This window comes from Loxodonta africana, chromosome 12, assembly GCF_030014295.1.
Source record: "Loxodonta africana isolate mLoxAfr1 chromosome 12, mLoxAfr1.hap2, whole genome shotgun sequence".
In the NCBI taxonomy this organism is placed as follows: Eukaryota; Metazoa; Chordata; class Mammalia; order Proboscidea; family Elephantidae; genus Loxodonta; species Loxodonta africana.
Genome location: NC_087353.1, coordinates 84,161,114 through 84,173,689, shown reverse-complemented (window position 1 = coordinate 84,173,689; position 12,576 = coordinate 84,161,114). Strand labels below are relative to the sequence as shown.

General features: G+C 47.0%; 1 protein-coding gene across 16 annotated transcripts in view; it reads right to left on the bottom strand.

The window, feature by feature from the left end:
- The window catches only part of KATNIP (katanin interacting protein), a 212,891-nt gene that overhangs the window by 104,576 nt on the left and 95,739 nt on the right, over window positions 1-12,576 (bottom strand). For all 16 annotated transcript variants that reach the window (XR_010323659.1, XM_064295743.1, XM_064295745.1 and 13 more), the window contains 2 exons: window positions 7,484-7,751; window positions 3,327-3,458 (listed from right to left, as the gene is read on the bottom strand). Coding sequence is in view for 15 of the 16 variants with exons in the window: in XM_064295743.1 (XP_064151813.1) it covers window positions 3,327-3,458; window positions 7,484-7,751 (400 nt within the window). In the remaining variant the exon portion in view is untranslated. The remainder of the gene's footprint in view (window positions 1-3,326; window positions 3,459-7,483; window positions 7,752-12,576) is intronic.

Sequence of the window (12,576 nt, the reverse complement as noted above, 5' to 3'; positions counted from 1 at the left end):
ATGTAAATCAAGTCAGGGCGGCCCTGCAGCAGAGGCGCCCCAGCAGTGAGTCCCTCTCCCGGTCTTATGTGCTCTGGCCCCTGCCCACCTCCGTGACCTCATCTCAGCTGCCCATACTCACTCCCTATGCTTTAGCCTCCAGCCTCCTTTCTGATTCTTGAGCCATCCGAGCAGCTCTTTGTACATGCTGTACCCTCGGCCAAGGGGTATCCTTGATATCACTCAGATCTAAGCTCAAGCCGCCCCGCCTCAGAGAAGCCTTCTCTGACCACCCTGCCTGCTCATCCTATCTTCATTCTCTTGCTATCTTGGCAGCTGTTGTTACAATCCAATCTTTCCATTTGTTCACTTGTTTGTTATCTATCTCTGCTCCCTAAAATGTAAAGGGCATGAGAGCAGGTATGATGTCTGTATTGTTTATTGCATCTCCAGTGCCTGGAACAGGGCCCGGCACATAGTAGGTCTTGATACACAGGTTTCTGGAGAGGTCAATGAAGATGATCTATTACCCTGCCTGGAATTCCCTCCTTCTGCTGGACTAATGGATAACCTGACCTGTAGCCCTGGGCCTGGGCCCCATGGCCCTGCCTGCCCCTGCTGGCCCTGTCCACAGACCAGAGCACGTCCCCAGAATGTTTGCGGCCAGCCCTGACTGCTGCCTAGATTCTACAACCCAGGGCTCCACGTTCCAGACTGAAAAATTGTGGGTAACACTGCCTGAGTCACAACTGAGCTTGTCAGAACCTACACCAGGCACCTGGTCCACCAGGTGGGGATTCGGGAGGGGGTAGTGCTCCACAGCCACCTCTGTAATCAGCCAGTTCTAGGAGGGGCAGCCTAGGGATTCAGAGTATATGCTTTGGAGCAGAAAAGCCTGGGTATGTATCCTAGCTTAGCTATTCTGTCTGTGTTACTCTGTGCAAGTTACTTCTGTATTCAGAGTCTTAGTTTCCTCATTTGTGAAATGGGGGGAGAGGGTAACAGTATCTATAATGGAGTTCTTGGAGTTTGCTGCCTGGCACCCACTCTCCCATCCTCTGGTAACAGTACCCAAGTCTCTTCACGTGACTACCCATGACTATGCTGGGCAATGAGAAGCAGTGCCCAGGCTTTTGCAGGTGGTCTTGGGAGTAGTGCTAACTGGCCCTGACTGAGTGCTTGCTCTGAGCCAGGCACTCCTCCAAGCACTTTATATCAATTCTCTCTTTAGTCCATTAGTTCTGGGGCCAGGATTTGCACCAGGCACTTGGGCCCCAGAGTCACCACGCTCTTTTCTGCCAGGGTGGCTGGGCTGGTGGGCTGCCGGCCTGGACTTCCTGCTGGCCATCTCAGCACCTCCTGTCTGAGAATGAAGGGCACGAAGAAGAAAACTGGGCCAAGAGGGGGTGAAGGGTGACTGCTGACATATTTTAGTCACCCTGATCCAGCTATGCCTGAAGATTACTCCATCTTTGGATTTTTCAGTTGCAAAGGGCCAGCGTAGTCTCTTTCACTTAAAACCCCAAAAGCCTGCTGCCGTCGAGTCAATTCCAACTCGTAGTGACCCTATAGGACAGAGTAGAACTGCCCCACAGAGTTTCCAAGGAGCACCTCGTGGATTCAAACTGCCGACCTTTTGGTTAGCAGCCGTAGCACTGAACCACTACGCCGCCAGGGTTTCCTTTCGCTTAAAGCCGCTTTTAATACTACTCTTTTTATCACTTGCTACCCAACGTGTCTTGTCTTGTATTTGGACAGTCTTTTCTCATAACCGGGTCTTGATGAGGGCTGATTCAGATAATGCCTGCTGCTATCCCTGCAGCTAGGGCTCCACTGGCCACATCTGCAGCTCTGTCTCCAGGCTCCTCTGGCACCCAGAGCCTGCAAAGCCTGAAGTGCTCGAGAGTCAACACCCCCCAGGAACAGCCTGCAACCATGACCCAGAGGGGTGGGTGTGTAAAAGCTCAGCTCCCCGGCCCCTGGTGGGGAACGCTGGTAATCACAGAGGCTTGGGCCCCACACTGCCTCCCAGAAATTCCCTGGCAGGTGGGGCTCCACATGCCCGTGGAAGTTGCTTGTTAATGAACCTAACTGGGCTCCTTCCTGTCTCTGTCTCACTTCCCTCTCCCCTATCTGGGACCTGGGATCACCTCCCAAGTAAATTACTTGTCCTCAAATCCTTATCTCAGAGTCTGCTGCTAGGGGAATCCAAACCAAGACAATATTGATATAAAACTAAAAAAAAAAAAAAAAAGTTGCCACGGAGGTGTTTTCGACTCATAGTGACCTTATAGGACAGAGTAGAACTGCCCCATAAGGTTTCCAAGGAGCGGCAGGTGGATTTGAATAGCCGACCTTTTGGTTAGCAGCTATAGCAAAGAGTAAATATTCGTAAGTGGTAATTATTATTGTCATTATTTCCTCCAGGGTATCCCCTTCCTCTTCCTGCCTCCATGGGCCCTGAGAAGCTGGGACAGAGCTTTAAGCCTGGTTTGGAGTGGGATGGTCCCCCCTTTTTTGCTGGGGAGGCTGGTTCCTCCCACCAGGTCCCTCAGCCATGCCAACAGGAAACAATCTCTCCAGCTCCCCAGTGAATAAGAATGGTGTGTCTAAAAACGGGTCAGGGCCCTGGCTCAGACCAACGCTTTTGTCATTGATAAGACTAGCTGGGATGGGATTGGATTGTAGCCAGGACAAAATCTTGGGACAACATGAGGATGCCTGGAGCTCTTTGAACTCTCTTGGGTCACAGACGGCCCAGAACCAGGTGGTCCCCAAAGAGCTACTTCAGCCACTGGTTTCGAGCCTAGGCATCGGGATGAGCTGATACACCTGTAACCTCACATGTGTGAAGTTTCCTGGTCAAGGGCACAGCAGTGGAGTCACTTTACCAGGCTTGAGTCCTCTCTCTGCCACTTTCCAGCTGGGTGAATTGTCTGCTCTGTGCCTCAGTTCCTCGTCTGTGAAATGGGTACAACTACAGAGACTACCTTAAAGCTTGGCTTATAAGGAAGATATGAGATGATATAAGTAGCAGCTTACATCGGTGGCTAGCTCGATACACGTAACTTCTCATATCATTCGAAGACAGGGATATTGACTATTCACAATAAACTTTCCCATCTTTAGAATTTTGTACCATTTGCATGTATTATTACCCAGATAAATTAAGCAAATTAATTTTAAAGACAAAAATACAAGCAATTTTCAACTATAACCACGTAGTTGTTGTAGAACCAGAAAGTGGCCAAAAATCAGCTCAGCCCTCAGTGGGGAGGCTACTCCTCCATCACAGCCCCAGCTGAGATGACCCCATCCAGCCCAGCTCAGGGGCACCCAGAACTTACTGGAGCAGGGCCTCTCCTGTTCTGGGAGTATGGTTGGGGGCTGGTGATTCAGGGTTGGCTCAGATTTGCTGGGAATGAAGACTTCAGCATTGTCCTTCCGTTTAGCAGATAAATGCCTTTCCCTTTTACTACCTGTAGGAAAACAAAGTTTATCCGTCAAGACACTGAATGCAATCAGAGCTGGGACATTCTGCTCAGGCATTTGTTTATTTGCCCATTCACTTATTCATTCAACAAATATTTATTGGACCCCCTACTCTGTGCCAGACACCATGCTAGTTTGGCCAAACAAAACAAGTTTGCTGAGAGAGTCATTGTGTGCTAAACCCCACACTTTTTGAAAATAAATGAAATATTCCAGAATGCACAGGTTTTCTAATTCTAACACTTCTAAATAGGGACATCTTACAACAGATGGCCTGTCAGTTCTAACTGGCATTTCTTCTTTCCTCATGGTATATGAAATGATTATGCAACCAAGGCCATCTTAGAGTCATGGAGTCCCTGTGCTTGGGGTCCTCCTGGGCTGAGAAACCAGAAACTTGGGAAGTGTCTACCTAAAGTGCAATGTAAAGTGAATCCCAGCTTAGACGATCCTGGGGGCTTGTGGTGTCCCAAAGGAGGGGGAGTCCCAGAATCAGGGATATGTGGGATTCTTGGGAGCTCAGGGTTAATGTCTGGGAGGTGTGTGATGTCTGTCTGACTTGCACTAACCTCTCTGCCACCCCTCCTGGCTTTGTGAAGGACTTATGTTTCTCTATCACTTTCTGAAGTACTTGCTCCCTGGCTGGCCAGATACCCGGGGCCCAAGTGGAGGCTATGATATGAGAGAGGAATGACTATGTCCAACAGGACAACACAAAGAGTGAAGGGGGTAAATGACCAGGAGATTGGCTCCCCAGGTGCTGAAAATGATGCTGAGGATGGTAAGAGCAATGACCAACCTGTATTTGGTTCAGCCTCCTGTGTGCCTAGGTACTGTGCTGTGTCCTGGGTACACATGGGCTCATTTACTCCCTTAGCCATCCTAGGAGGTAGATACACTCCAAGGTGGCAGGCAGAACAGTGGCTCCCTGCAAAGATGTCATGTCCTAATCTCCAAAACCTGTGAATATACTAGGTTACATCGCAAAAGGGAATTAACTTTGTTAATCAGCTGACCTTAAAATAAGGAGATTATCCTGGTTACCTGAGTGGGCCCAACGTAATCACAAGAGCCCTTAAAAGGGGAAGAGGGAGGCAGAAGGAGGATGTGGAAGATGTGGCTATGAAAAAATAATCAGAGAGATGGAACGTGGCTGGCACTGAGGATGGAGGAAGGGGCCACAAGCCAGGGAATGTGGGCAGCCTTGAGAAGCTGGAAAAGGCAAGGAAATGGACTGTCCCTGAGGAACGGAGTCCCCCTAAAGGAATGGAGACCTGCCGACGCCTTGACTTTAGCCCAGCGAGACCTACGTCAGACTTCTGACCTCCAGACCAGTGAGATAAAAAATATGCGTGTATTAAGTCACCAAGTTTGTGGTAATTTGTTGCAGCAGCAATAGAAAGTGAGTACATCCTGTTATAGGGGAAGGCTCTGGGGTTCAAGTCACTTGTCTAAGGTCACAGAGCTAGGAAGTGATGGAAACAGGATTTGACCAGGCCTGCCTGGCTCAGGCCCTGCCTTTACCCACATCATTCCCTGTCTACACTGACTGCCTCCTCTCCATAAAGCAGCCCTTCAGAAACTTTGGGAAAGACATCTGCATTAGCCATCAAAAGTCTATACGAGGTGCATGTACAACCTTGAAATCGGTGCATGTTTTGCTGTGTGCATTCTCAACAACATAAATTTAAAAAATTTAAAAAAATCTACATAAGGATATTTTCTAGGGCACTGCAGGACCCAGCCTCTTTGTACAACCCTAGAACCCTCAGATCTGCATGGAAAGTGGCCTGGGGTCACTGCTGGTCCCATCTTACACCACACACCCCCTTGCTCAGTTAGCTCCAGTCCCAGCGACCCTTTTCCTGTCCTTGGACATTCCAACCTTTCTCAGTTCAAGCCCCTTGTGCTTGCTGTTCCCTCTGCCTGGAACGCTGCTCCCATGGTGGTTTCTCCTCATCATGCCTGTCCCAGCTCAAATACCCTCTCCCTGAAAAGGCTTCTCTGACCACGCCCATTAAAGTGGCCCCACCCCCACCCCCCACACTGCTGGGTTCTGTTTTATAATCTTCACAGCTCTTAAGAGGGTGCCATTCTCTCCTCCTCCCTGAAGTCCTAACCTGACCTAGGATCCTGGCCCTTCTCTTCCCAGATACTGGAAAAATGACTTCTGCCTTTCTCTGTGCCCCTTGCTTACAAGGAGGACATATCCAGTTGGAAGGAGTAAGGGGTAGGAAGCAGCCAAGGCTCAGCCCAGGCAGGGTTGCCCTCAGGACACAAAGCCCCTTGCCACCATGCTGCCAGCACTGGGCTCAGTTCTGCCAACGTCTGGAGGACTGTCTACTTCAGAGGCAGTACTGGAGAGCCACCAACTCAGCTCTTACTAGTTGTAAAGGTGATAACCAGATCTCCTTCCATCAGAGTCATACATGCATCTCTCATTTATTTCACAACTTAGGAGAGGAGGGTGACTTTTTGGCTCCCCAAAGCCTAACAACTGCTTTCTACCTTTGTCTGGTTTATTTACTTAATGGTGGTTAAGAGCTCTTTGGGGTTCAGACTCCCAGGATTTTAATCCCAGCTCTGCCCCTTCCTAGCTGTGTGACCTTGGACAAGTTTCTTGATCTCTCTGTGCCTCAATTTCCCCATCAGTAAAATAAAGGCAATGACAATTCTTCCCTTGGGGTTACGGTGAAGATGAAATGAGGGACTATGTGCAAAGCCCTTGGAATAGTGCTTGGTACATGTCAATAAAAACTCAATAAATGTTGGCCACTGTTCTTATTTATGCTTACATGCTTACTGTCCGTTTTCCCTGCTGGAATGAGAGTGCTGCAGAGGAAGGGACTGGGCCTGTCTTGTTCCTCTCTGAGTCTCCTGAGCTAACACAATGCCTGGGACATGATATGTGACCAGTGCATGAATGAGTGTACGTCCCAGAACCAAATACATCTTTTCAGGCAACTGCCAACTGCTCTTGAGTAAGTGCTCAGGATTAGTTTGCAATTCCAGTCTGGGGACCCCTGGGCCTCCTGCTGCAGATCAAAGGGAACACAGCAAAGTGGCCTCAGGAGGCACGCACCAACACAACTCTGTGTGTTCACTCCCAGCAGACCCTGCCCGAGGCAGACATCACCACAACACACGGGGCCCACCAGCAGACTAATTGCTAAAAAATGTAAAATGTCAAGAAACTGAAGTTCTCTCTTTTCACTTTATGCCGTGGTATCAGTCTCAAACTGAGTCCGGTGTCAAATTCCTCTCCTTCTGTGGTCTGGTGCTTCGTACTTACAATCCACTGGAACAATGTGTTCCCAACATGTCTCACACAAAAAGAAAAGAAAAAATTCCCACTGGTAGCTTGGATGAAGGCAATTTTGCCTCCATAAGCTACCTAAAAATGGTATAACACAAAGGAAGAAGGGGAGGATAGGGAAAGGGAGAAGAGGGGAACCCCACTGGGAAATTCTTCCTTTCCAAATGTCCCAGGTCTGACTCTTTACCCAGCCTGGGTCATGTCCTAGCACCAAATAATCACTGTGACTCTGAGTGGCCAGACCCAGCCAGTGGCCAAACCACATGGACCAACAGTAGAGCAAAGGCAGTTCCCAAAGAAAAATCAAGGTGTGGTTATCCGAAGGAGGGGAAAGGATGCTGGGCAGGCAGGCAGGAGCCCTGAGGACAGAGTCTGGTCTACGTCTCTGGAGAGATGTCCATGTCCTGATCCCTGCAATCTCTGAATATGTGATTCTGCCAGCTGGGCCTGAAATCAGAGCTACAGCCCTGGACTCTTCAGTTATCTGAGTCAATAACTAGGCCCTTTTGCCTAAGCCAGTTTGCACTGGATATCTATCTGCCTCTCGCAATCAGTAGAGACCTGACTAATATACCTCCCTGGCCTATGCGACCACTCTACCCAGAGCTGAATTCACAATACTGCTGCAAGTTTAAGTCCTACTAGTAGATCCAGAGACACCGAAGGCAAAAAAAAATCATATAAGACAGAGCTCACTTTTGGAAGTCGTGTTAAATCCCAGCACCACCAGCGTATCTGGGCCCTGGAGAGGGTGTCCTTCTGCCTCCTGGTCCTCAGGAAGGTCCTTTTGCATTGAGTCCCCACTTGAAAGAAGGGGGTCATCTCTGGGATGGCCCATCAGTGCCTGGTCCTCTGGTTCGGGCTCAGAGAGTACATCTTCTTCAATGGAGTCGTACTCATCACTGGAATAATCCTTTTGCTTCCTTTGTAGATTTACGCTAAGCTCTAAGCTTTTTCTCAGCTCCTGTCAAAAGCCAAGCAAAGAGTTGAAAAATAAAATATGGGACTTTTAGAAAAACCCATTTGAAAATACGTCATTAGCACCAAAGGACTACTGCCACCAAACTAACACGTACCAAACATCGTCTCAACCCACGTGTTGTCACTGCTTCAAAGCTGGGGAAACAAATGGCAGGGATGAATGAGCACCTCTCTGCACTGAAGAGTACTTATAGTATTAACTCTGGTGTTCATATACCTAGGATGCCACTGAGAGTGTGTGCGTGTGTAACAAATGATATGGTTATGGGGCTTGTTAAAGATTGCAGGCCTCACCCCCAGAGTTTCTGATTCCGTAGGTCTGGGATGGGGAACAATAATTTGCATTTCTGACCAGGTAATGCTGCTGGTCTAGGGACCACACACTTTGAATATGAAATCCCAAAGGCTTCCAAATGACCCTGAAATTCCAGATGGCAAAATACCCAAGAGATAGCTGTTGGGGTGGAGGGGGAGTCCTGTGTATTATGGGATGTTTAGCAGCATCTAAAGGCTATAGCATTTAGCACTTAACTATAAACCCATTGCTGTCAAGTCAATTCCGACTCAAAGCGACCCTGTAGGACAGAGCAGAACTGCCCCATAGTTTCCAAGGAGTGGCTGATGAATTTGAACCGCCGACCTTTTGGATAGCAGCTGAGCTCTTAACCACGGCACCACCGGAACTCTGCATTTAACTATAACTGCTTGATAATGTTTTTCATATGTGTCCCTTTTGTCCCCATGAGATTGTAGATTCTTTAAGGCCAAGCATTAAGATCCATACTACAGTGATCAGAAAGTGTGTCACCTAATCAGGACACTTCTCAAAGGGAAAAAAGGTACTACTACATTCACATAGAGTCAAAAAGTGTTAACTGGAATCGTGTGGGTACAGTGGTTAAGAGCTACGGCTGCTAACCACAAGGTCAGCAGTTCGAATCTACCAGGTGCTCCTTGGAAATTCTGTTAGGCAGTCCTACTCCGTCCTTTAGGGTCGCTAGGAGTCGAAATTGACTCAACAGCAATGGGTTTGGTTTTCGGTTTTTTTTTTGGTCTTAGTTATCTAGTGCCACTATAACAGAAATACCACAAGTGGATGGCTTTAACAAAGAGAAGTTTATTTCCTCACAGTAAAGTAGCTAAAAGTCCAAATTCAGGGCGTCAGTTCCAGGGGAAGGCTTTCTCTCTCTGCCGGCCTTCTCATCAACATTCCCCTGGACTAGGAGCTTCTCTGCGGAGGGACTCCGGGTCCAAAGCATGTGCTCTGCTCCCGGCACTGCTTTCTTGGTGGTATGAGGTCCCCAACTCTCTGCTTACTTCCCTTTCCTTTTATTTCTCTAAGGTAAAAGTGGTGCAGGCCACACCCCATGGAAACTTCCTTTACGTTGAATCAGGGATATGACCTGGGTAAGGGTGTTACAATTCCACCCTAATCCTCTTTAACATAAAATTACAATCACAAAATGGAGGATAACCACACAGTATTGGGAATCATAGTCTAACCACATATTTTTGGGGGACACAATTTAATCCATGACAGTGGGCAAACCACAATGCTGGGTTAATGTAATAAAACTACTCTGCAGCCTTCACAGTACCTAACATAGTTCTGAGAAAATGAGAAACAATCAATAAAGTTTGATGGTTGGCCAATAAACCTAATAGTTGCTGTGGAAGGCTGAATCATGGCTCCCCAAAGATGTCCATGTCCCGATCCCTGGAACCTGTGAATATGTGACTCTGCCAGTGAAAACCTGAATATACCTGAATTATCATAAACAGACTGTTGGTAGAAATACGGATGTTAAAGGCACTGCTGGTGAGGGCTCAGAAGGAAATGAAGAACACGTTATTATAAACTGGAGGAAAGGAAACTCTTGCTATTTAGTGGCAGAAACTTAGGTGAATTGTGTCCTAGAGTTATGTCGAAAATAGAACATATATGCACTAGATATTTAGCTGAGGAGATTTCCAAACAGTATTGAAGCTGTATCCTGGTTTCTTCTTGTTGCTTATAATAAAATGTGAGAGGAAAGAGATAGATTGAGGGAAAGACTGTAAAGCAAAAGAGAACCTAGACTTGGTGATTTGGGAAATTCTCAGAATATCTAGATTTCAAAAGATGCTAAAATAGGAGATTAAGGGTTGGAAGGAGGGCTCTGGAGAGAAAAGCAAAGTTGTGGCTGGATAACCTTCCATCAGTGCCTTAGAAGGATAGGGTATTCAGTCACACAGAGGGCTCTTTGAAGAGATTAGATGTGTGACTCATAGATTCCCTCAGTCATCTCAGGAAAAGCCAGGAATAGAGATGGGATCATCCAGGAAAAATCTGTAAAGGAGTCTCTAGTCTAATGGAGTGAACCCTAGAGACATACACAGAAGATCTACAATTTTTGAGGATGTTACAGCAGCAGAAACACTGCTTGGACTGAAAGGGACAGAGAAAGTGCAAAATCAAAGAAAGCTGTCAAACTCCCCAAATTCTATAGGTAGGAAACAGGCTAAGACTTCTCAGCTGCAAACACGTGCTATCCTTCATGAAAAAAGGAAGGATGACTTTGGGGGCCAAGCTGTGGACTCGAAGGGCAGAACCCCAAGCCACAGAGGATTATAAAACCTAGTGGAATTTGCCCAGTTGGATTTTGGAATTGCTTGGGTTTGGTGACTCCTTTTTTCCTTTCATTTTCTCCGTTTTTAAATACTAACATCTATAACTGTTACCCCATACCTAATCTGCCATTGTATTTGGAAGCAGATAACTTTTCTAGTTTCTCAGGTTCACAGAAGAATTTTTCCCAAGATGGATCAGACCCAGAGTCTCACACATACCTAATTTAGATGACAAGATTTGGGACTTTTGAGAGCAGTAACTGAGAGCAGATATCAGGGCTCTGCCACTACGAGCACTCTGCCAAGGACTGGGGTAATAGTGGAGAAAAAGATGGCAAGGCCTCTTCCCTTATGGGGTGTACAGTACAGTGTGAAGAGATTAAAAAATCAATGCATAATGAAAAATTAACAGGGACATCAGATGTGGCCAGGACTGTGGCCCTGAATGATGGGCTGAAGAGTGACTAGGCTGCAAGAGCCCCCAGTGGAAGATGGTAAGAGAAGCTGAGAGAAGATACCTGAACACTGAGGAGCCCCCCGGGGAGTAACTGAGGCAAGAGCGTGTCAGGCAGCGGGAAGAGCAGAGGCAAAGGCCCAGAGGCAGAAATGGCTGGAGGGTAGTGCACGCAGGACAAGAGGAGGATAAGGAGGAGAGAACAGGGGCCAGATGGGGCAGGGCTTTGTAGGTCTCATGGAGTAGTCTGGATTTTGTTTTATGCACAGTGAGAGGCTACTGAAGGGTGGTCGCCAGAGACAATATTTTCTGCTGTTTTTAAAAAGACTGCTATGGCTGTTGGGGAGCCCTGGTGGCATAGCAGTTAACTGCTGACCAAAAGGTCGGTAGTTCAAATCCACCAGATGCTCCTTGGAAACCCTATCGGGCAGTTCTACTCTGTCTTATAGGGTCACTATGAGTTGGAATCAACTCAATGGCAATGAGTTTCTTTTGGCATGGTTCTTGGGTGTCAAGATGGATTTTGAGAGGTGGGGTAAGGGTGGACACAATGACAAACAGTAGCAGCTGCAGGAGCAAGTAAGAGATGAAAATGGCCGCAGAGGGAGGGGCAGGGAGATACATTTTGGGGGCAGGGATTATAGAAATTGCTGACTGGAAATTAACAACATGCATACCCTTTGACCTAACACTTCTAGGGATTCATCTTTCAGTCTTAAATATGTAAAGATCATTGAGGCATCACATAATGTAGAGTGATCCAAATGTCTACCAACAAGGGTTTGGCTACACAGCTAAGGGAGCAGGAGTCAAGGGCCCAGTCGGTCCTTACACAGAATGAGGTAGATCTTGTGTACTCATTCAGAAAGATATCAAGAGACAAGTTTAAGTAAAAAGAAAAAAAAAAAAAGCATGTTGAAAAAGAAGCATGTTGAAAATGTACATACTGTATGAACCTAATTTAAAAAAATAATTATGAGTTTCTATGCATGTACATGTATATGCACACAAAAAGTCTGAAAAAATAGATACGAAACTATTAATAGTGCTGGCACAAACAGCTAAGTGCTTGGCTGCCAACTGAAAGGTTGGTGGTTCAAGCCCACCCAGAGGTTCTGCAGGAGAAAGATCTGATGATTTGCTTCCATAACGACTGCAGGCAAGAAAACCCTATGGGGCAGTTCTACTCTGTCACGTGTGGTTGCCGTGGGTCAGAATGGACTTGACAGCACCCAGTAACCACCACTCTGGGGGACTCTCCTTTCTGCTTTGTTTTACTTTATTTATTTATTTTTATTATAAATATGTGTGTATATTTATGCTTAAATTCTCTCCTCACTCCTGCAAATAAATTCCCCAGGAGTACTGGGGAATAGTGGTGTGGATGACCCTGGACTGCCAGTGGTCTGAAAAATCACTGATCTCTATCTCTGCAACACTTGTCTCCAAAAGAATGACTCGGAAAGCGATCAGCAGAAGCACTTGATACCAGAAGACAATGGAGCGGGGCCATCTAACTCACGAACAGTGCATCCAACCAAAAAAAAGAAAAAAAAAAAACCCAAAAATCACCAAACCTGCTGCTGTCGAGTTGGTTCCAACTCATGGCAACCCCACCTGTTACAGAGTAGAACTACTCCATGGGGCTTTCCTGGCTGTAAAGTTTATGGAAGTAGATTGCCAGGCCTTTCTCCTGCAAGACCACTGGGTGGATTCAAACTGCCAACGTTTAGGTTAATAGTTG